General features: G+C 39.2%; 1 protein-coding gene across 1 annotated transcript; it reads right to left on the bottom strand.

The window, feature by feature from the left end:
* Window positions 1-8,418: 8,418 nt before the first annotated feature.
* On the bottom strand, window positions 8,419-11,189 carry LOC130994109 (uncharacterized). Its single transcript, XM_057919145.1, has 4 exons — window positions 11,017-11,189; window positions 10,656-10,881; window positions 8,994-9,101; window positions 8,419-8,915 (listed from the first exon to the last, which is right to left on the bottom strand). Exons 1-4 carry the CDS (start codon window positions 11,187-11,189, stop codon window positions 8,532-8,534), a joined length of 891 nt encoding a protein of 296 aa, XP_057775128.1. The 3' UTR covers window positions 8,419-8,531.
* Between the last annotated feature and the right edge of the window lie 14,392 nt (window positions 11,190-25,581).

The following is a 25,581-nucleotide window of genomic DNA, read 5'->3' as shown; positions in this document are numbered from 1 at the left end:
ACAATAGTATGCAACTGGACGTCATCAGTCTTATGCTCCACATCATCAATCAAGACTCCATCAGTCAAGATTAACTCATGTGTCTCAAAGAAGAAACACAATAGAGCAAATGAGACCTCAACAATTCACCAGACAAAGTTACTACAAAAATGAGGCTCCAAAGAAGAAAGCTCAACCGAAGAAAGCTCATGTGCCAACTGAAGCACCAGCCACTTCAGTTAGACAACCAGCCAACCGCAAAAGATCAGCGCCAAGACCAGTTTTGAAGCAGATATGGGTTCCACAAGGAACACGAACTGACATTGAAGGACCCAAACATTGATTGTGTACCTAAATTAACTCTTCCTTGCAGGGCAAAAATAGGAAACACAAAAAGAAGGAAGAAGTTAAAGCTTCAATCAGAACATGGTGCCTGGACAGCGGATGCTCAAAGCACATGATGGGATACAAAGAATATCTGACTCAATTCGTTGAGAAAGCTGGATCAAAAGTTGCATTCGGAGACATCTCAATTGGCGAAATAAAAGGCTATGGTGTACTCGATTTAGTTTAATTTTTATAGTTTTCAACAACAACCTTTACTGCTTTCGTTGTGATATAATTAGAAGCCCTGTAAAATCTTCCTTGAGAGATGACTTGGGTCAACTTATCATACTAGGATGTCCTTGTTCTATTGCAAGTCAATCTAGAGGTGTTTTAGGTTGAGTCATAGAACTTGATCCAATCTTCCTCTTAAAAACCTTTGGAATGTTTGTATATCCATAGTTTTGTTCTTGATTTTATCCACGAGTTTTTCTACCACCTTTTGCTGCGGGATCAGAGAATGGCTGGTATATTCATCCTGATCGTCCTTCTGAAAGTGGGTATCATCTTCTTTAGTCTGACTCGTCTCCGGATGATCCATCAGTTATGTCTGAATCTTCAGAACTAAAGACTTCTTCATGCTCGTACATACTCTCATCAGAGGATATATCCTCGAACTGATACACGGGTATTAGTTCTTGGTTGTAGAGGGCGTCTTCGATATCCGGTGTGGATTTGAATTTTCGTATCCCTCTTTTCTCGTTGTCAGGGCAATTGGTAAAAATATGCCCTTTTGCACCGCACGTCCAGCAGTTGCAATCTTTAAAGCTTTCATTTGTTCTGGCTTTGGTTCACCTGAAAGTTTTTCTTTCCGGAGTTCTTTTTTGAAAAGAGAATCGGCTCCTTGATGGCCCGCTCCGTTGGCCTGATTTGTAGGAGCGTGCCTTCTGTCTGGTCCACATAGTTCTTGGCTTCCAAGAACTCCGCCTTGTTCTTGGTTCTCTTTCATAGGGTTGATACATATGTTTCTTTTGTCTCCTCCGTTGATAAAGCAACTCAGCTCCAATCTCTGTTGGAAGGTCTAGGTTGTCGCACATCAATGGAGATCCTTTATTGAGCCTTCTCAATTTCTTGAGATTTCTCTGGTCCGTCGCCTTCTGGCACCATTCGGACAACTTCTTGTGAACATATGACATCCTTCTTGATGCACTATCAAGTGGATATTCCCCTAGTGATACGTACTCGTTGATGAGCATTTCCCTCCATGTACTTGGAAACTTTGTAAAAAAGAGGTCTCTGGCTGTCTGATCATCAACTAACCCCATATGGACATATAGGGCATACAGGCGTAAGAATTCATCAAGAGCTTTTGGCTCCAGCACTACCAATCTTAGATTGTAGAGTGCTTGTCGATATTTCTTACGCTTCTCTTCTCCTGATGCTTCGAAGAACGGTGGGCGGCATTTTCAAGGATTTCCAAAGCTGATTCTTTGGTGAACAACTCATTCTTCGCCTCTGTTCTAAGAAAATGGATTTTTATCCCAGAATTGTTTTGCCATTCCAGCAAAACTTGCCTCGAAGATTTTGATAAATTCATTTCTATCATGTTCTATCGTGGAAATCACGACTTTCATAGTTGAAGCCCAGTCATCGATGAGAACTTTCCAATCTTTAAAGCTAGCTTCATCGAGGTTGAGAATCAATCCATATGGGTGGATTGGTTCAAGTGTGACATTCTCTACAGGAGTGTCCTGCATCTTGGGTCGGCGTCTTCTAGTTCGTTGATAATGACTCGATTCTTCACGAGCCTCATTTCTCCTGGACGATTCTTCTTGTGGGTGCTCTGCTTTGGGCACCTCACCTCCATGGTTCATCTTTAGATCAACCATATTTAGCTTAGCAAATGATTATGCTAACTCGTGTAGATCTTCTAATCCGATTCGATTAGGGTTGTTCATGGTTTTTCCCTTTCACGATTCGAATTATGTCATCCGGCTGCAATTCCTTGGGTGCTGCATTAAGAGGTAGGGGATATGTTGGGTCTTTGGACCATGTATTCCAAATTTTTCCGGAGCATGGTTTTCGCCTTTCGATGCCCTCCACCTTTTTCTGAATATTACGCAAGAGTTTTAAGATTTCCTCTTGCTTGAGTGATATTTGGCTCATCTCCATCGGTAGATCATATAGCTTGTTGTCATAATATTCCACCGTTCTTTGAATCTTCGGAAGAGTTTGGCTCGATTTTTTGATAAGTTGGATAAGTTGTTACAGCTTTGTCCTTCTGCTCCATTAGTTGTGTGATTGATGGGCACCGTCTCTTGCTCTTTCAATCGTCGTTCTGGTATTAGCGATTCCTACCAGTCGTTCCTGGTAGAACGGAATACTCGTGATAAAATCACGAATAATTTCTCCATCTTCTCCTCGACGAATATTCGTAACGAGGGCTCGATTGTTCCAGTTGAGGTTGTCTAGTAGACGAGTAGTTTCTCTCTCCAAATTTTGAAGAGAAATATTCCTGTATACAATACATCTCGGACACTCGTCCGAATCCATAATTTTTAATGGAGTCTCCTCCCAATTTTGGGTTAATTATAAAATAAATTAAATATAATATAATTCCTCTATAAAAACTCGCTCTGATACCATTTTTGACAAGCGTGCGCGTAATAATATAAAGAACCATTTTAACAAGGCATTTAACAATTTAAAGATCAAGTGGGGTATTTGCACAATAAAATTTTGAATGGAATAATTTTTTGAATATTCAAACCTTGGATGATGTCAAATTTCAACAAACATAAAAGTTGATGTATTTTTTTTGACAATTTTTAAAATTTTTGGAAAAACTCAAAATGAACCCAAAATTGGTTTATTTTTCTACCAATAACCCTAATAGAGTATCAATTCTTGTATCCGCCTACTGCCGCTATCTTCCCTAATTGCCAAAGTTCTCCCCACAAATAAACTACTACCTCATGCTTATACCTAGCCGCCACTTTTGGTTGATGGGCCACCAAAAATAAAAACCAAATTCCCAGCCCAAACTAAATCGCCACCTTTGTGGCTTAGTCCTCTAATTAAATAATAACTCTTCCATTAAGATAACTAGAAATATTGTCCGGGCCAAGAGCGGACAAATCCTTGTTACCTTCATGCGAAACACCCCCGCTTTTGTCTAAAGTTGGGTCACGTTCGAGAGCATCAGCTGTGTCGTCAATAATCGGTCTGTTCAAACCCGCGCCATCCGGAGCCTCCATCTCCAAAGTTTCCTCCACATCCGAGTCCTCCTCGTTAATGACCAAGTCACTATCTTTAATCACATCTTTATCCCCCTGAATCGGAACCTGGATTTTTTCCAACAAATCCGGCTCAGATAAATGAACCCCGAAAGACGTTTCAGAAATAGGATCCACGCTCATGTCCAAACAAGTCTCCGCATTATTCTCCAAGTCCAGAGCCTGAAATGCATTTCGCGTCTCGACAGCCTGTTTCTCAAGAGCCGGAACAGCAGTCTGTTTTTTTACCGCCTGTTCGGCAACCTTTGACCAAGCCGCAGCAGGTTTAGCATGAGTCTTCCCAAAAGTAGAAGCCAAATGAGCTTTAGGCTTAACCGACACCTTCTTGCCCTTGTTTTCATTATCAGTAGCAGACTCGATAGGAATTGCGACATTCTGATCTGCTTCCAGAGCTTCTTTATTGTCCTGGCTGTCCTTCTGCTTAACCTTTGTACACTTTTCCACCTGATGTCCAGTTATGCGGCAATTCGAGCAAAAGAAAGGCAATTGCTCATAGCTAAACTCGACATAGAAAGGATGTTCACAATCTATAAGCATCGATTCCTGCAATGGCTGAGCGAGATCCAGCTCAATAAGCACACGAATGAAATGGCCGACCTCTCCATGAGCTGATACACCATCAATTTTGATTGGAAAACCAATAATTCTAGCGATTGCTGTTATTACCTCAGGATCCCAAAACTCATTCGGTAGGTAATAAATCCGAACCCAAACTTGACATATAGAAGAGACTTCCTTGTAGGGATTGAAACATGGGACCCAATCGCGGAGGCGGATGGAACCCGCAGTCAGATCCCAAACAATTTTAGCTTTCGCAAGTTTTTTATCTTCAAGAGTAGAGAATTTCATGGTGAAGAAACCCTTACCCAAAGTGAGAAGCTTCCACTCTGATTGGATACCCCACAAATTGTTGAGTTCAAGCTTCAACTGATGTATCGCCTGTGGCTTGCTTCCTTTCCGTAGTAACACCCTTCCAATAACAGAGAATTTGAATTCAGCAATACGTTTTTGATACATCTGTTTTGGAATGGTGAGAGAGAACCCATCGGCAAGTTTTTCAGCCTTAAGAGCTGAGAATTTATGCGCCGGTAAATCTGGAGGTCGATCAACCTGTTTTTGCATGATCGAGGCATAGGAAACCCTACCCTCTGGTGGCTGCTGCTTTGTGAAGTTAGGCACAGAAGCTGTTCCTTCAGACGGAATTGTAGAGGTAGTTCCAGATCCTGATGGATTATCCAACAAACAAGGCTCGACAAGTTTCAAATTCCCCTGTTCCAAATCCCTAGGCTGTTGATTAAAATTGTTTGAGATTTGTGGAAGGCGAAGGCTATCTGGTTTCTCATTGATAGTAGGAAAGCCACTGGCTCCTGAACCAGTCGGCGACCGAGAGGCGGTAGCGGCGCCGGAGAAAGGCGGCGTCGGCGAAACCATGGTGGCTGTTCACGCTCACGATTCACGCCGACAACCTGTTCTGCAGCAGACCCTCCGCTCAAGTCCGAGACCACCGATTTCGGGTGGTGGAAGGGGCGAGACCGGAGGTGGAAGAAGGTGTACGGGGCTGGCGCAGCGACGGTGGCACGCCGGGCTGCTGAGAAGCTGCTCACGTCCGAGATCGACGGGAATTTGCAGGGGCTGCCGGATCTCGGAGAACCTGGTATCGTCCTCGTCGACCTTCTCGCTGATCTTGTCGCTGTTGGGTGCGCTGTCAGCTGAGGTAGGCCGACGGCGGGCTCACGGTCGGAACCTGCTGCACCGGAGGTCTGGAGCTGTACCTGGTCGAAGCCGCCGAGATGGAGACGGCGTCGGCAACGGAGACTGTGCCGGAGGCGCGCTGCTGCTGCCTGCTTGGCGCTTGCAGGTTGCAGCGCTTGACGGGGAGGTGCGTGTGGCGTCGGCGGCGACGGCCGAGAGCGAGTCAAGTCTGGCGGCCAGCGTGCAGAGCTCACGCTTTTCTCAGCGTGCAGAGCTCACGCTTTTTTCAAAAAGTCAATATAAAAAAAACAAAATATAACAACAAATATGTTTATACAAACAAATAACTAATTTGTACATATTATTAAATAAATCTATATTACATTTTAAATTCTAATTTTAAGATAAATAACTATTTTTTTACAAATTCAAATTGAAATTTCCTTCTCCTTAATTGCATTAAATTAAAATAATTATAATCAAACAATCATGTAAGTTTTTTTGCAAGAAAAAAAAGACATTTAATTATTTTTTCACCAACAAACGAAAACAAAATAAAATAACTCATCTTTTATAGTATTATTATATAAAGATGTATATACTTTATGTCAAATCTTAGAAAAAAATATTATAATGATATTTTTTTATTTTTCTAATATTATAAATATCCGAAGAAAGAAAGAGAGTAAAATAAAATGGTTCAAATAAGTTCAAAGAAAGGAGAATATAAAATAGAACCTAAACCTTGTATATTAAAGATTATACATAACACAAACTTAACAACTTTTGGTATTTTTTTAAAACTTTAAAATTTATATAGTTCAAAATATTATCTACTCTATCTCAAATTTGAGATAGTTCTTTGATATTTGATTATTATTTTCTATAAAATTAAAATTAACAAATATTTTTATAATATCGTCTCAACGTTTGTTGATAATAGTGCATCATATTTTTTAATTAAAAGTTTTTATTTACATATTTTTATGTTATGTTTGATAAAGTAATCCAACGAATAAATTTGATGTTTTATTTGTTCTTTTTATCAAAAGAGAAGAGAACATGATAAATTTTGTGGAAAAAGATTAATATATAGATAATATAATAACGTGGAGTGAATAAGGAGAGAGGGGGAAAAAATGAAAGAATATAGAAAAAGAAAGAGGAGAGAGAAATATAATCACTTTAAAATTTTAAATTATAATAACTTATTTATTTCAAATTCACATTTAATGATTTTTATATCAAATTAAAAATCTTGTCATGATCTTTAATTTAAGATATATGTCGAATATATTTTCATAAATTAAATTTAAAGATTTTTAGAAAATTATCTAAATATGAAATTAGGTTAGAAGAGAGAAAAATTTGGAATTGAGAATAAATGGGTGAATGTATAAGAAAATGAAGAGAGAGAAAATGTGGGAAAAAATGATAGTAGATGAAGCGTAACTTATCTCAGATTTCTACATTTCTCTCTCCTCTCACCCCACTCTCTTTTAATTTCTAAACTTTTATCCTTAATTGACATTATAATTGCAAAAATGCCATTAAATTGGAGGGAAGAAAACTGGTGTTTTATATTATATATAGATAAAATTCTTCTTCATGTAAAATAAGCTCCCCCAGCGCAAATCTTAATTTCTTTAACTTCGGATCTTCTAAAATTGCATCAAAAATTGCGTGTCTGCTACTTCATTTTCCTTGACTCCGTCAATATCAATCTCTTCAATTCTTGTATCAAAATTCACCCAATTGTATATATTAAATTCCATTAAAGCACAAAATAATCCAAGATTATGAACAATTAAAATACACACATCATGGATGTAAAAATACCAACAATTAAATTGTAGCATTTACATATTTAATTTCCAATAAAGGAATAGTGAAAATTAGGAAAGTTAAAGGTATTATTTTTAGAAGTTTGTCAATTGAACTAATCATGCTACCTAATTAACTTAATTTATGGAGATATAAATAAATAATACCATTAAAAATACAATCAAAGATAAACAATCAATTAATAATATAAGTTTTTTAGAGGCAATTAATAATATAATTAATGATTGAGTATTTAATATATTAATGAAAAAAATAGAAAACCACTACAAAAAAATCGGTAATTACCGACGGCAAAATGTCGTCGGTAAAAAAAGACGGCCGCCGGTAAATAGTATTACCAGCGGCGATACCGGCGGCAAGCTGCCGCCGCTAATCGACTCGTCGGTAACGACAATACCGGCGGCGATCGGCCGCCGTCGGCAATTAACGGCGGCGTTGCCGCCGGAATGTCCGCCGTTAAACGGCGGAGCAATGTCGGAGAATTAGCGGCGGCAACCACCGCCGCTAATTACCGAGGGCATAAATACCGTCGGTAATTCCACCGGAGTCCGGCGGAGCCATGCCGGAAAATTAGCGACGGCATTGTGCTGCCGCCAATTAGCGGCGACAAACGCCGTCGGTAATAAGCCACCGCCGGCCGGTGGCGCTTCGCCGGAGGGGGCCGGGTTTTTACCGAGGGCAAAACGCCGTCGGTAATTACCGACGGCGTTTTGCCCTCGGTAATTGTTTTAATTTTATTTTATTTTATTTATTTATTTATTTATTTATTTATTTATATATTTTATTGTATATCCACAATTTATTTCCGTATTTATACGGTATTGCATACTTTAGACGAACTTCCCAGTCGGTGACCCGACTTCCCAGTGGGTCACCCATCTTGCTTGTGCTCTGTGTCAAGCACGCTTAACTTTGAAATTCTTTTCGAGTGGTCACCAGTACAGAACACTCGTATTATTGATATATCTACATCTATTAATTCATTTAAATGCTATATACTCACTCATATATTTATAATCTTTGAATATGTGAAGATAATACCTTAAATATGTTGTTAATTAGTGATCGAGTTCGTTTCCGTACTTATTTTTATTGTCGGTAAAATATTTAATTAATATTTAATTATTAATTAAATATTTAATTTATTTTTTTTAAACATTAATACACCAAAAGTGTTTTAATTTGGTTATTATAATGTGATTTGAATTTATTTGTTTATGTTAAATGCAATCATCATCATCATTGCCATAAATATATAAAACATATATAGTTTTAATAATTAAAGCACTTGAAATATATAGAAGAATAAAACATAAATTTGAAAAGAAAGTGCAAATGTAATTTTGTTTGAAAACATAAATATAAGTCTAGCATGATAATAAAAGACGGAAAGTCCTAAGCATCATCATCATCATCATCATCGGCATCAGGGGGTGGAGGTGGCTGAGCATTATACATCCTCATAAACGCCTCCAATTGAGCCATGCGGTCCTGCATCTCTTGGTGTGCTGCTTGCTCTGCCGCCATGCGGTCCTGCATCTCTTGGCGTGCTGCTTGCTCTGCCGCCAATCGCTCCTCCAGCGTGGAGATTCGTGTCTCATAAAGCTGCTGAGACACCGCAGAAGTGTCCGTGCTGCGGATAGACCCCCTACTAGCCTGACTCTGCCCGGCACTCCCGACGCCGTAGATCCGTGACCTATCCGGATGCACCACCTCCAAATACACCTCATCTAGCCGTGACTCTCGTCCTGTGGCAGCAGCCAGTCGATGAACCTCGGCCTAATTCATACATAACAATGCATAATTGTTAGAAAATAAATACATTCACTAAATATTTGAATAAACTTAAACACTTACGTCAATTCTTGCATCTTTCTCCGTCGTATAACTTCCGTCGGCGTACATGTGGAGGCGGAGGAAGGTGGCATAGTTCGGTGCATCCTGGGGAAAATCAGGCTCCAAGCTCTGTAGATGCATTTATATAAGATAAATAAGTTATATTAGTCAAGATATTATATATATATATACTTATGAACCTAATTATATAAGATAAATAATTTATATATATACTTATATATATATATATATATATATATATATATATACTTATGAACTTAATTATTTGTTAATTACTAACCATATACTGCTGCAGGATACGCGTCGACTGAGACTCGCCCACGTGCCTACTGATCCCTGTACTCTCCTGATATGATCCGGGCCGGTAATTATGGAGTTTCACCGGAAAACACAAGCAATAACGTAAAAGATATGGAAATTCACCGATCTAATTGATATGTAAGCGGAAGACTGAAAACACAAGCAATAACCTGACTCGGTGCTTGGATCGGAGCTCAAAAGCTTGAAGAAGCTTCAAAGGTGGTGCGTGTTCTTGATGTTGTGTGTGTGTGCAGGCGTGAAAGTGATGGCTGTGGGGCTGACCCACAGCCGCCTTTTATAGAAAGGGAACAGCCTATAGGCGGTTTAGGGGGGTAGACTAGGTAGGGTAGTCCTAGATATTTAGGATATTAATCCCACTTAGTCGATAAATATCCCGTTTCGTCTCGTTTCGTCTCGTTTTAACGACTAACTACCCATACTCTTCGTTACTTGCCCTCTCAACCTTTACTCACTTTCAACACTCGTAATTCCATATAAATATAGAAAACGTAAGTTCGTTCTTGAAATTCTAATAAACGAGCTTGGTTCGTTTATCGAGAAATTCCGGTTTACTATTCACTCATCGTCCAAAAATAAAAACTTTCGTCGTTGGACTCGTATCGAAAAACTAAGAATATTTCTCGACGACGTGCACGTAAGATTTTGAAAGTCGACAAAAAGACGAAATAGCAGTATTTACTATTCATCATCAAAAGTCTAAAATTTCAAAAACGTTTAAACGGACTCAGATTTAAATTCTGAGTTCATCGTTCTCATTCAAATAATTATCTCTAATTATTCAAACACTCGAACTCAATTACGGATATAAAATCCCACATCATCTAAACATAAACAAAAAGAACTTCTCATCTCTATAACATAACCAATCAAGGGAGTCAAACCATAATTACTCAAACTTAAGCACTTTAAACAAGTCATTAAAAGCCCGGGTATTACATTTAGTTTGTCCGCCTCCCTTTGCAATTGCACTTGATCCTCATAAACTTGTGTAGGAGTAAGAGGAACAAGCGACACATTTTTCTGCTTGTAGGTAAATGAGTATTTGTTAGTGAAGCCATCATGAATTGCACGGCGATCAAATTGCCACGGTCGCCCCAACAGGATGTGGCTCGCTTGCATAGGGATCACATCACACACCACCGCATCCTCATACGTCCCAATGTGAAACGGAACCTTCACTTGCTTCGTCACTCTGATGATGCCTGTCTCATTTAGCCACTGCAAGCGATACGGCTTGGTATGCTTCTCCGTGGTCAGCCCCAATCTCTCAACCATGGCTCTACTAGCCACATTCGTGCAACTCCCGCCATCAATGATCACACTACATACCTTGTCTTGAACAAGACATCTCGTGTGAAAAAGGTTCTCCCTCTGCTCGCGCTCATGGGGTGGAGTTTGGACACTCAAGGCTCTCCTAGCTATAAAAAGTTGTCCATTGGGCGCGAAAATCTCCTCACACTCCTCCTCATCATCGGCAGCATCTACATCCTCCAATTTCGGCATATCAGGATCGGTGTCATCACCATCCGTCACAACTTCGCCGTCATCTCGCATGATCATGATTCTCCTGTTCGGACAGTCACTCATAATATGCCTGAAGCCTTGGCACTTGAAACACTTCTTATCTCGATTTCGACCATCGGAAACGGCCGAAATGCCCTGATTCGCTGCACCAGATCCCTCTGGTCGGGACCGAACTAACTGCTTCTGCTCCTCTCTCGGCTGTGCCTCCTTCTGCCATGGGGTCCCTCTGGACGAAGAACTGCTAGCAACTGGTTGCGAAGACCTCCACTTGCCCTGACTCTGGCGCTGGTTGCTGCTGTTGTTGCCCCTCCTCTTGAGTTGAGTCTCAATCTTGATGGCCATGTGGACCATGTCCTCCAACTCAACGTAGTGCTGCAACTCCACCTTATCACGAATATCCCAATGCAAACCAGCCAAGAATCTAGCCATGGTCGCCTCTCGCTCCTCCACCACATTGGCTCGAATCATGGCAACCTCCATCTCCTTATAATACTCATCCACACTCCGACTGCCCTGCCTCAAGGTCTGCAACTTGTTGAAAAGCTCGCGGTAGTAATGAGTTGGCACAAAACGTTTCTGCATCACAACCTTCATCTCCTGCCAAGTTTGAATAGGTGGCTCATTGTTTCTCCTCATACTCGTCACCAACTGATCCCACCAAACAAGTGCATAATCTGAGAACTCAATCGCTGCCAACTTCACCTTCTTGAGCTCTGAATAGGTGTGGCAATCGAACATAAGCTCCACCTTTCTCTCCCAATCAAGATACAATTCGGGGTCATTCTTCCCTTGGAAGGGAGGAATGTTCATCTTGATGTTGCCCAGATTGTGATCTTGCCACGTTCTCCCATCGTCGTCCTCTTCCTCAAATCCGGTATCATCGACATGCTCCTCATACTGACGGTGGAATCGACCTCCGCCACCACCACGGCCTCCTCGCCCGCGGTGGCTCCACGTGTGAAATAGGTCTCTCGAGAATGAGACTGCTCCATCAATTCAATCTTGTCGTACACTCCCTCAAGTTCTGAATGTAGCATCTTGCCAAATTCTGAGCGAAGTGCCTCCATCACGATTTTGAACTGTGGATCCATAACAGGGCTATCGCTCAAATCCACACCCTGTTCAGCTTGCTTTGACATAGTAACACAGACAGAAAACAAGAAACGTTAGTGAAACAACAAAAATAAAAGGACCTCACCACCTCACAACACTCGTGTATCACTCAAGAGGAAATCACTCAGCGCTCGTGTATCACACACAAATCAAGGCTTTTACCCTCTACTAATCTCACCACTCTTGCCTTTTTCCGCTCAAATTCTTTGTCAAAGAAACAAATTCCCTCAATCTACCAATTGAATTCAAAAACCAACGGCATAACGAGATCAACAAACGCACTCGACGAGAGCACTCGATGTCACGCCTCACAAGAACCACAGCAAATACACAGAGAATATAGGACTCGACAAAGAAAAGAAAGACGCCTAAACGCAGACTGGAACCCCAAAGTCAGTGCTACGCAGAAAACAAACACCACAACTAGCGATGGAACCCAAAGAAATAAAGAACACACAACGGGTTAAGAGACAAGAAATTTCGATATGGGCAAACACAAAGTTGATGCTTACTGCTTCCTTCTTTTTGTTTTCGGGAGTTTTTTTGGTTGTTCTCTGTTTTTTTTTTATATAGCGTAACCCTTACGAAACCTGGAAAACTGATACCAGATGATATGATCCGGGCCGGTAATTATGGAGTTTCACCGGAAAACACAAGCAATAATGTAAAAGATATGGAAATTCACCGATCTAATTGATATGTAAGCGGAAGACTGAAAACGAATGGATAAAAATTAAAAGACAGATAAAGGATGGAATGTCTCAAAACCTCTGAATCTAAACCACGAAATGATCTAGGCGAACGAATCCCTAGACCCCAACGTGCATTTGACGTAGTAACTCGGAGACGTTGAATGACACACGGCGAGGGATGATGAACTCGTCGATTCGTCGATAGGTTGAATTCTTGTTTGGAATAATCAAGAAGAATTCGAAACTTGAGAGAGAATTAAACTCATTGTTATATTATCAAAAATTGTCTAACTTCGTCCAATACATAGCAACCTTATTTATAGGGAACAGGAAAACCTAATCGTAAAAAGAAAATAAACAGAAATAAAGAAACAACGGAACTTGTTCAGCAAGTCAAAAGAAACTCAGCGAGAAATCCATCTGCTCTGGAAAAACGCAGAGGAAACAAGTCTGCTCTGGTGGAATGATTCCTCTGCTCGGGCAATACCGGAGGAATCAAGTCTTCTTGGGCGGGTTGATTCCGCTGCTCTGGCAAGGCCAGATGAATCAAGTCTTCTCAGGTGGCACGATTCCGCTGCTCTGGCAAAGCCAGAGGAATCGATTCTTTTCTGACTGAATAATTCCGCTGCTCTGGCGAGCCAGAGGAATCGAGTCTTCTCTGGGCAGAATGATTCTGTTGCTCTGGCAAAGCCAGAGGAATCGAGTCTGCTCTGGCGGTTCGGCTCGGTAAGCAATAAGGTTTACTACCTTTGAGCTCTGATCTGTCGGTCCTTCTCCAATTGGTCTTTTCAGCTCTTGCCTCCAGATTTCCTCCACCAACGTCATTAAATTAGCCTTGAACGTCTTGGCTCTAGCTCTCGTCACCGGACCAACGGGCACGTGTACCGGATCTTCACTCTGTGCAGCCTCTGAAATTCGGCTCTGCTCTGTGTCCTGGTCTCTGCTCTGAACTGCATCACCTCCCTATCGGGCTCGGACATCCGGTTGGCACGTGCTCGTGTAGAAACAGCCTCAACCTCGGGACGCTGCCAGTATTCCTAGAGTCCAGTCCAAAAATCGGGAGTCATCCAAACGGGTCTAGACATCTCTCTCCCTTGGCGGGTACACTCCTTGAGCTCTTTCTTGTAGTCGCTCATCATGTCGGAGTACCTTTTGCGGGCGTTTTTCTCCCACATTTTCTTCACGTCATGCTCATCCTCGGGCTGCCAACTAAACTCTTTCTGTTGAAAGAATGAGAATTAATTTAATATCAAACATTTTAACAATTTAATATGATATATTTAATCCTCCTAGTACTCTCCTTAGCCGCTCTCTCTCTGATATCGGCAGCTGTAGGGTCCCTAGGCCTTCTAACCCGTGAACTACTAGCAGAGGCCTGGGGAGTTTCGGGAGTCCCAGAAATATGCGTCCTGGACCCATCAGATGTATCTGCAGTAGCTTCTGGCGCATTACGGCCAGATCGCCTCCCAAATCCCAAGAAACCTCTATGGGTAGACATGATACCTGTTGCATACAATTACATTAACAAATATATAGCCAAATATAACATTAACAGTAACTAACAAACATAACAAATTTATTCTCAAATTCAACCAAATGTGCATTTACATTTATTCATAATCATCACTACTATCATCATCACTATCGTTAGATGTCAACGGGGGATCCTCGTCTTCTGGTTCATCGTCATCTCAATCTCAACAACTCCACCGAGGGGATGAAGAAGAAGTGGTTGTTCAATGCCTACACTTGTGTAAGTAGACATAATAGTAACCACTTCTTCTTGAAATGGTTGATCTAATGTTGATGTAGATGCTGCAGTAGACACTTCAACCTTTGATCTTGCGTTGACTTTGCATGCTGACCACCAATTTTTCTTTGATTGGTTCGTACTCGAATAGGGACAGTAAAACACTTGAACTACCTGACTCGCCAAAACAAAAGGATCATACTTCTTATATCTTCGTGTGTGGTTCACTGAAACTAACTTGAAGTCTATATCAATAGAAGTTCCCTGAGCCGACAAGTCAAACCATTCACAGTTGAACAAGACTGTCTGCTTAATTGGATACCCCGGATACTCTAGCACGCAAACCTCTTGCAGACGCCCATAAAAGTCTAGCACATCTCTATCACTACCATAGACTGAGCCTTTTATGCAAACGCCACTGTTCACAGTCGCACTCTCTCTATCATGATCAGTTGTGTGAAATCTATAGCCATTCACGAAATAGCCGGAGTATGTTTCAATCTCCCTTAATGGTCCAGCTGCAAGCGACCTAATATAAGGGTTCAACTCGTCGTTACAAGGATGACAAACCTGTTTCACACAAATATCATTTAAGTTTGCAAGCCAATTTTAGAGTAAGTAAATGTATATTTAACATAAATTTATCGTCTCTTACGTAATGGCTAAACCACACAATAAACTCGTTGTGAAACGCGACCTCAAACTCTGCATCAGTCATGTAAGGATTTGCATATCGTTTTTCCTCCTCGAAGATCCTTGGATATAAAGAAAAAGTTATATGTTAACACCTATATATGATGAATACTTCTTATACATAAATTGAACGAGAATACTCACTTGCTATATGTCTCTGCAACCTCTGCACAATTGCTCAAAATATACATGTGTGCAGCCATGTATTCGCGCTCATCCATGTATCTCTTCGTCCCTCGGCCAAGTGAACGCCCAATAGGTTTGAATATGGCGAGACAAAGAGGATCATCATTTTCAGCAACGGGCATCTCAATATTGCGAGGCAAAGTTGTCCACTTTGTAGATATTTGATCTTCAAAGTAAAACGAAGAGAAGGTTGACATTTCTGCAAGTAAGTATGCATTGGCGATAGACCCCTCAACCTTGGCTTTGTTTTTTATATGCTTTTTTAATGTCCTCAAATATCGTTCAAAAGGATACATCCACCGATATTGCACTGGACCAGCCAATCGTGCCTCATCTGCCAAATGAACTGGTAGATGCTCCATTGAATCAAATAAACTAGGAGGGAAGATACGCTCAAGTTTGCAAAGAGTAACAGCTATCTTCTTACTCAGTATTCTCATGTCATATATGGCCACGTTGCGGGATGTTAATTCTCTGAAGAAGAAACTTAACTCTGTAATTGCCTCCCAAACATTCTTAGGAAGAAGTTCTTTAAAGGCAACAGGCATAAGGATTTGCATGAACACGTGACAGTCATGACTTTTCATGTTGTGCATCTTCAGGGTGTTCATGTCAACGCATCTACTAATATTTAACACGTACCCATCGGGAAACTTAAGACTCTTGATCCATTGAAGTAAGATCTTCTTCTCTTCCCTGTCAAGCGTATAACATGCTTTCGGATACTGTCGGGTTCCATCCACTTTCTTCAACTCTTTCCGCTTGCAGAAGGTGTTCAATTCTTCTTTGGATTTTTCTGTATCTTTTGTCTTCCCCGTCACATTCAGGACAGTATTAAACACGTTATCAAACACATTTTTCTCAATGTGCATGACATCCAGATTATGTCGAATCAAAAGATGTCTCCAATAGGGTAGATCCCAAAATATGCTTTTCTTTTTCCACCCTACATCTTGATATTTGGCGAGTTGAGCGTTCCTGCCATCAAAGTCTTCGGTAACCTTCACGAAGCCTAACCCCTCGATTTGATTCAAGATTTGTATTCCTGATCTTTGTTCTGGTGGACCAACATTGCATGTCTTATTCCTCAAGAATGAAGTTTTGTTTCTCTTAAACACATGGTTAGGAGGTAAGAACTTCCGATGATTATCAAACCACGATTGTTTTCCACTCATCGGCAAAGTGAATGCTTCTGTATTCTCCATGCAATGTGGACATGCCAATTTCCCAGCTGTACCCCACCCAGACAACATAGCGTACGCTGGAAAATCACTGATAGTCCATATCAGAGCTGCTCGCATCTGGAAATTTTGCTTCAACGATATGTCGTAAGTGTTCACACCAACCTCCCACAGAGATTTTAACTCTTGTATCAGTGGCTGTAAGAAAACGTCCAACTTCATCTTTGGGTTTGATGGGCCAGGCACGAGGACTGTGAGGAACATGAATTGTTCTTTCATGCACAACCACGAAGGCAAGTTATACGGCGTGACAATAACTGGCCAAGAAGAATATTGACGCCCTGATTGTGAAAATGGGGCAAAACCATCTGTAGAGAGGCCCAATCTCACATTTCTGATCTCCTCGGCGAATCCAGGAATGACTGAATTCAAATGTTTCCATGCCGGAGAGTTGGCCGGGTGGCGCATTATCCTATCGTCTGTGGAGGTCGCATGCCACCGCATATGTTCAGCAGTTGCAGGAGATGCAAACAATCTCTGCAATTGGGGCGTCAAGGGAAAATAGTGCATCTGTTTGGCGGGCACTTGTTTCTTTCGGCGACTCCCAGATGCACGCAAGCTGTCCTTATATCGTGATTGGTCACAGAACATACAACTATGTAGCTCACTAGTTTCCTCCCAGTACAACATGCAGTTATTAACACAACAATCGATCTTCTCTACTGGCAAACCCAAACCACGTAGATTTCTTTTCGTACTATAGAAGTCTTCTGGACAATTGTTACCCTCTGGTAAAGCAGCTTTCATCATCGAAGACATCTGATTGTAAGTCATCTCTGACATGTGGCTTTCAGTCTTTATGCTCATGAATTGAGTCATCTAGCTTAATTGTGTGTACGTGTCACATCCTGCGTACAATGGAGTATCCGCTGCATCCAACATGTTATAAATCTGTTGAGCATCATTATTGGGCGGCTGCTCCAGATTTGGAGGATCTTCATAATTACTAGGTCCAGCATGGTCATGCACCATTTTTTCATAGTTATTGTATAATCCATCATCCTCATTCATTATAACATCTTCTCTCGGCATATACAGCGGTGCTTCCCCGTGAGAAACCTGATAAACATGCATTTTTACCTCTTGGTGTGTCATTTTTGATGCTTAGTTGTGAGGATTTTGTGTGTTTGATGGTCTATTTGAGCTTATATTCGTTTATGGTCAAGAACTTGTTACTTGCTTGTGTTTGAACAAATTTTCAGAAATAATGAAGCATAATTTTGAAGAATTAGCTGAAATACAAGTTGTAGTTCGTCTCGATAGGAGTTCGTGAACGCAAACGGATCATAAATCGGAGTTCGGACGAGGGAGAACGAGCCAAAACAAAATCACTACGCAAAGCTGTCAGAAGTTCTGTTTCGTCACGCGGGCCAGCCATGCGGCCGCGCGACGTGGCCGCGCGAGTCGCCGTATTTCCGCCCAAAATTCGTTTTTTTTAGCGATTTTGGGTATTTTTGAGAGCTACAAGACCTAGGGCATATAAATACTCCCCAAGAACTTATTCTCTGGACCTTTTATCACTTTGTATCATATTTTACTTTTCCTGAGAGCTGAGAGAGATGGAGAACAGAGCAAGAACAAGATTGAAGATTCTCGATTTCAATACGGTTTTTCTTGTTGGATGTTTATTTATTTGATTGAGAATTATATTCTAGTTCATATGTCTATGTGTGGCTAGAATCCCTTTTTCCCAGGGTTTAGGGAGTAGACATGATTTGAATTTCTGACTGTTTGATTCAATTGATTGAGATTGTTTTTCCTTTTTATGTTCTTGTTACAATTGTTTGCTTTATTGATTGGCCACCAATTTAGCATAATCATAGGTTTTAATTTGAGATTGGGAGATGATAATTATTACCTGAACTAAGAACATAGAACACATATATTTAATTCTAAAGGGAATTGATATTTGAGAGGGCGTTAATCCTATGAGCTTTAAGGAGTTGCATGTTAGAAGTGCGATCCGGGAACGGTAGCCTTGCATGTAATCAACGGTTTGTATGCCACGGGAGTGGGTATAGACTAGTTTTGAGATTGCCTTAGGAATCGTCTTATTAATTGAATTGAACATGTTAGTTAGGAGAATCTGTTGAAACCTTTGCCTTGGGAAATCTTGTCTCATCTGTTTCTCTGTTTCACAGCTTGATTTATTTTGTTTCCTGTTATTTATTTATTTAGTTTTAAAAACAAAACTCTTATTTTCGTTTGTCCAGATAGAGTAGAATAATTTAGGATAGGAATTGATTAATTCAGTCTATGTGGAATACGACCTTGCTTGCTACTGTACACAATTGCACCCGTACACTTACGGCGTGTTAAATAAAATAGCGAACAAGTTTTTGGCGCCGTTGCCGGGGATTGATTTTTATCAGTACTATCTGTTGATTATTTGATACTAATCTGGATTTTTTTTTTGTTATTTTTATTTATTTTCTCTATTTTTCTTTTGGTTCTTATTTTTTGGTTCTGGAGTTTTTCCAGGTAGTGCATGAGCAGCGATGGAGATTTTTGATAGCGTGGGCACTACATGCTATCAATGGCCAGCCAAGAGGGTATATTTGGAGAATGTTGCTGCCACCACAAATTCTGATTCAGTTACTTTATTAGCCACTCAAATCGCTGCATTGTCTTCCAAGATAAATGCTTTGAGTATTGCTAAGATGGAGTCAGCTGTGAAAAATCCGATGATGATGGAAGAGGCAAATTTTGTCAGCAATTGGAATTTCAGGAATTTTCAGCAGGGTGGATTTCAAAGAGTACAACAGGGAACCAATCAGAGTTGGCAACAGTTCTATCATGGAGGGTGCCCGAATAACGCGCTTCAGGCTCCACCAGGCTTTTCTGTCACCAATGGAGTCATCAATGAGGAGAAGAAGCCTAATTTGGAAGAGCTGCTGATGAAATTTATCTCCAAGTCGGATGAGAGGATGGAGAAGCTTGAGTCTACCACTGCTGCTTTAGGGACTCAGATGAAGGTGTTTGAGACTCAGATGGCTCAAATAGTCACTGCTATTAGCAATCTAGATCAGTCGGGCCAATTCTCAAGCAATACCGTGGTAAGTCCAAAAGAGCAGTGTATGACCATTGAGCTCGAAAGTGATACATCATATGAAGAGCCTCAAGCGATGGAAGAAGAGCAAGAAGTTCTGAAAGTTGAGATAAGCTTGAAGGATGAAAATTTTAAAAGTGTTGAAGAACGCAATGTCCTAAATGTAGTCGACACTTGCATCGACCAAGGGAAATCATTGAAGGCTTGTCTCTTTAGCTTTTATCTAACTCCATCTTTTGATTTTAATTTTGATTCATCTGATGAACACTTTTTGGAGTGTGGTAGTACTTTTGATTGTTCACAGGATGGCCATAGTTTTCAAGAAATTTTGAAGGTTGGAAAACCACTTTATCATTGGTTCGCAACAGACGATGTACTCAAATTTGATGAAAAGTGGCCGCCACCTATGCCTGCTGGATCGTCGAGCTAACGACGTTAAAAATAGCGCTTATTGGGAGGCAACCCAATCTTGGTTAGTTCGTTTCTTTTTGTTTGTTAGTTTGTTTTTGTGCCCCATAAATCCTTTTCAAACTTATTCTCCTTGATGGTGAATAAGTTTGGGGGGATGTGTCTTCGTGGGTGCACTTTTTGTTTTGGTTGTTCTTGTTTGTTTTGTCGTTGAGTTTTCTTAGTCTTGCTTTGGTGGTTTCTCTGTGATGTTACCTTGATGATGATGTGAGTATAGTGTAGAGATTGTTTGGATAATTGGCTTATGATGATTTCTGTTTAAAACTTGTGAAATTGCATGCGTTTGTGTCGATATTGTTGAGATTGAGCATGAATGATGAATGATGAATGATAAGCATGGTCTCTATGTGTTTGCAATCAATTAAATAAGCTGTGAGATTTGAGCTTTGACTGTCACCATTTTTACAGTCTTATTTCTTATTCTTGAGTGATTGTTCGAGCATGCATGGGTACATAGTGTGCTTAATAACTTTGAGATGATAGAAGGCCATCTTTGCTAGCCTATTTATCTCATATTTGTCCTATATCTTTATATGATCCTAGTTCACCCCCATTGAGCCTTATTTTTCCATATTCTTTGATTTAGCTATGGGTGGAAGCTTGGAGACTATTTGATGGGAGATAGTTGGCGTTGTGGAGATGAGTGATCATGAATTGTAAATTTTGTTCTTGATTGAAAAAAATCCTACTACCCTGACTTGTTTGAAAAAAAAAAAGAAAAAAAAAGAAAAAAAGAAAAGAAAAAAGGAAAAGAGTTGAAAAAAGAAAAAGAAATAAAATGGGTACATATGATGCATTAGAAAGTCATAATATCATGAGAAATAATTGTTGTGTTGTGATGGTTTCTCGTATTGAAAAATCTGGTTTTATGAGGTGGAAGATGGTATGGATTAAGAATGTTATAAGGTTGGTGATCGAGCTACATTGAGGAGTATCTTTTAGTCACTCAGCCAAATATATCCCACCTTACCAAATAGCCTACATTACAACCCTTAATGAAGACCTTTTTGATCTTGGTTATAAGAGCACACATTAAGTGGTGGAGAGGTGAGACGATTGACAAGCTTATGGTTGAGTACTTGTTTTTGCTTGAACTGAGTGTAAACACGTCCATATCTTTGATTGATACACTTGAGAGTTGAGAGTTCTTATTTTCTTTGTCTTTTTGGTGAGGATTGCAAGACATTGAGACCACAATTTGAAGTTTGTCATGAGTGTGATATCTTGATGATTGGAGATACAAATGCATGTTGGTATTTTTATTGACAAATCTGAAGCCACAATGTTATCCACTTTTCTCTGCGCTCTTGTTGATTCATTCTTGGTTCATCTTTGTTTTGTCCGAGGACGGACAATAGTTCAAGTTTGGGGGGTTGATAAACATGCATTTTTACCTCTTGGTGTGTCATTTTTTATGCTTAGTTGTGAGGATTTTGTGTGTTTGATGGTCTATTTGAGCTTATATTCGTTTATGGTCAAGAACTTGTTACTTGCTTGTGTTTGAACGAATTTTCAGAAATAATTAAGCAGACTTTTGAAGAATTAGCTGAAATACAAGTTGTAGTTCGTCTCGATAGGAGTTCGTGAACGCAAACGGATCATAAATCGGAGTTCGGACGAGGGAGAACGAGCCAAAACAAAATCACTGCGCAAAGCTGTCAGAAATTCTGTTTCGTCACGCGGGCCAGCCATGCGGCCGCGCGACGTGGCCGCGCGAGTCGCCGTATTTCCGCCCAAAATTCATTTTTTTTAGCGATTTTGGGTATTTTTGAGAGCTACAAGACCTAGGGCATATAAATACTCCCCAAGAACTTATTCTCTGAACCTTTTATCACTTTGTATCATATTTTACTTTTCCTGAGAGCTGAGTGAGACGGAGAACAGAGCAAGAACAAGATTGAAGATTCTCGATTTCAATACGGTTTTTCTTGTTGGATGTTTATTTATTTGATTGAGAATTATATTCTAGTTCATATGTCTATGTGTGGCTAGAATCCCTTTTTCCCAGGGTTTAGGGAGTAGACATGATTTGAATTTCTGACTGTTTGATTCAATTGATTGAGATTGTTTTTCCTTTTTATGTTCTTGTTACAATTGTTTGCTTTATTGATTGGCCACCAATTTAGCATAATCATAGGTTTTAATTTGAGATTGGGAGATGATAATTATTACCTGAACTAAGAACATAGAACACATATATTTAATTCTAAAGGGAATTGATATTTGTGAGGGCGTTAATCCTATGAGCTTTAAGGAGTTGCATGTTAGAAGTGCGATCTAGGAACGGTAGCCTTGCATGTAATCAACGGTTTGTATGCCACGGGAGTGAGTATAGACTAGTTTTGAGATTGCCTTAGGAATCGTCTTATTAATTGAATTGAACATGTTAGTTAGGAGAATCTGTTGAAACCTTTGCCTTGGGAAATCTTGTCTCATCTGTTTCTCTGTTTCACAGCTTGATTTATTTTGTTTCCTGTTATTTATTTATTTAGTTTTAAAAACAAAACTCTTATTTTCGTTTGTCCAGATAGAGTAGAATAATTTAGGATAGGAATTGATTGTCTCTGTGGAATACGACCTTGCTTGCTACTGTACACAATTGCACCCGTACACTTGCGGCGTGTTAAATAAAATAGCGAACAAAACCCAAACTTTGTAATTCATGATAAATCCACGCCTACTAACATGTTTTCTGACCGTAGGTACATCTAAATACGCTTGATTCTTGCACTTCTTACACGGGCACCTAATGTTACCTTGTCCATCTGTGTACGCCGTTTGATTTCTCGCCCACTCAAGGAAAAACTCAAGCCCCGTTTCAAATGCAGTACGATCATTGTATCTCGCGTACATCCACATACGATTATCACTCATTCTTGCAAATTCTAATTGAAAAAAACAAATAAAATATAATAAATTACTTGAAATATAACAAAATTTCGACACCATAACCCCACTATCCTAACTACCAAGTGCTCGACTCTACCAGCAACTATAGTGACCATAGTGGTCCTAATTTAATAAGCCTATACTAGGTCTACCCGGCCCCCCAATGTCGAAGCAATAATACAATACAAATAAAAGCAATAAAAATCAGGGTAATTAAATTAAAAACAATCATTTGTTGGGAGAAGATCCTTAAGAGAAATAATCAATTTCTATCCCAAAGGGAGAAGATCCTTAAGAAATTGATTAAATCTATCCCACAATATATATAATAACATAACATTTCATAAACACATAGCACATAACATTTAATTTAACAAAATTATCCAACATATATAAATTATTCTAACAAACAACTTAAACTAATTGATTAAAATTAATATAATTTAAAATTAATCATGCTTCATAATTTAAAATTAAACTAACAACATATATTAATTGATTAATATAATTTAAAATTAATCATGCTTCATATAATTTAGTTATAAACAAAGTCAATTATAAATTAATTAACTATATATAACAAATAAATCTATTTAATTAATATATAATTAAATACATAAATAAATTCATAATTAAATAATTAAATAAATAAGAGAAGCGTACGGTGGTGGTTTCCGGCGGGTGTCGTGAAGAAGGCGGTGAAACGAGGTCGTCGAACTACAATAAAGAATATAAGTGAAAATTAAATAATTTTATATATATAATTAAAATTAATGAGATATATATATATATAGATCTAGAGAGAGAGAGAGAGTTGCGTACCTGGGCGGCGGCGGTCGGCGGCGGAGGTCGGCGGCGGCGGCGGTCGGACCGGAAGCAGCAGCAGCGGCAGCAGGGGAAGGGGGGGGGGGGGGGGGTTTCTGTTCGTGCGGCGCAAAACTGAAAAAAGAAGGGAACACGCTGACCTATATTTTAACAATTACCGACGGCAATTGCCGCCGCTAAGTAGCGGCGGCCTTATCGCCGTCGGTAATTGTGTAAAAAAAAACATTTAATGCGAATTAATAAATTACCGGCGGCAATTTTGCCGTCGGTAATTGGACGGTGATTTCGAATTTGCGGGTCGCCTGAAATGCCTCCGCCGTGCCGCCGGTAATTACCGACGGCAAAATCGCCGCCGGTAATTTGCGCCGCTAATTTCGCGTTTTTTTGTAGTGAACTGAAGTTACTATTTTTAGCAATCCGTAAGTTGTTATTATATATTATATAGGTATAGATATAGATAGATTAACACCAAAAATAAAATAGTGAAAAACTAAGCAAAACCATAGATGGTTTAATGGCATTTAACCATTTAAGTGAGTTCTACAAATTTACTCTACGACTATATTCTCGAAATTGCTACTTTCTTTAACACATCCTAACTAAGAAGCATTTGAGGAAAACTATTAAAAATATAACGTATAGGTGGAGCAAATGTTCTTTGACAAAATAAATGCTATATATATAAGCGAATCTTGGATATTGGTCTCATCACAATTACAACCATTTCAATTCATCTCTCCTTTTGGTTTCTCCAGTATAAGATAAGATACGAGAAGCCCATCATGAAAAATGTTTCAAAAATTTATCCTCTCTTAATGCTCCTCCTCATTTCTTCTGGTTATTTCTTGATTTATTAATTTAGTTTTTGTCCCCTATTTAAAATCCAATTTGAAGTGATACTAATTGTTGTTATATGATCCGCATAAGCTTAGGACTGTAAATTCTTGTGATTACTTAATACTGCAGATGGAGAAAGAATAATACTAATAACAAATTAGTTACCCTAAATTAAATCAATTTATGAACTAATACTTGAATGACAAATTAATTAAACTGATCTCGGTCATTTTTCCCAAATATATTTATCTTCCTAATTTCTCTTAATTCACGCCCTATTTAACTTATTTTGATGAATGACTAATGTACAGAAATATATGCTGATCAAAAGCTTGAAGGCTCAGCGGAGAAGGGTATGAAGGTGTGTAGGAATCGAAGCAAAACGAGAACTGGGCTTTGCTTAAGTGATAGCCTTTGCAGTTTGAGTTGCATCACTGAGAAATCCATTAGAGGTGAATGCGTTGGTAAATTTTGGCCCCGGTGTTATTGTTATATGTATTGTTGGTAGCTTCTAATAAATAAATTTTGTTGAATATAAAATACTAGTATTTAATTCCTATTCAACAATATTGTAATGTTCTAATAAATTCTCATTTCATGTGATTTTGGTTTATAAAGGTTCCTACGTTTGCGTATTTCCTAAAAAACATAGTCACATATAGTGTATCATGAGTGGTATAATCCGTTGAAATTTGATAGGAAATCATTTTATGTTGTGATTAAATTATTTTATCTTATTTTTATGTAATCAAATTATCTTTATATAAATTTATAATTTTTAATTAATTTAATTTGATGTAATCAAGTTCAAATTATATTAATTTCGACCCCTTATATCAATTACATGTTAATTTTATTTGGAATAATAGAAATATCCTTTGTTGAGTTAATATCGATACCTTCGATTAAATTCTCATTTGATGATGCTTTATAAAAGGTAGACGTGAGATTGAAGATTTTAGAAAAATTATGAAAAAAAATATGTAAATTTGATGGAGGA

The sequence above is a fragment of the Salvia miltiorrhiza genome, chromosome 7, assembly GCF_028751815.1.
Source record: "Salvia miltiorrhiza cultivar Shanhuang (shh) chromosome 7, IMPLAD_Smil_shh, whole genome shotgun sequence".
NCBI classification, from domain to species: domain Eukaryota; kingdom Viridiplantae; phylum Streptophyta; class Magnoliopsida; order Lamiales; family Lamiaceae; genus Salvia; species Salvia miltiorrhiza.
Note: the sequence above shows the minus strand (reverse complement) of the source record. Positions and strands in the feature narration are given on the sequence as shown.

What these genes read in the sequence shown, in the direction of transcription:
- LOC130994109 (XM_057919145.1), bottom strand. Translation starts at nt 11,189, where the DNA reads ATGGTCCACATGGCCATCAAGATTGAGACTCAACTCAAGAGGAGGGGC. An exon ending in CCGAGAGAGGAGCAGAAGCA is followed by an intron (nt 10,882 to 11,016) that starts GTTAGTTCGGTC and finishes CTGTCCGAACAG; the next exon opens with GAGAATCATGATCATGCGAG. An exon ending in TTTTTCACACGAGATGTCTT is followed by an intron (nt 9,102 to 10,655) that starts GTTCAAGACAAG and finishes ATGCATCTACAG; the next exon opens with AGCTTGGAGCCTGATTTTCC.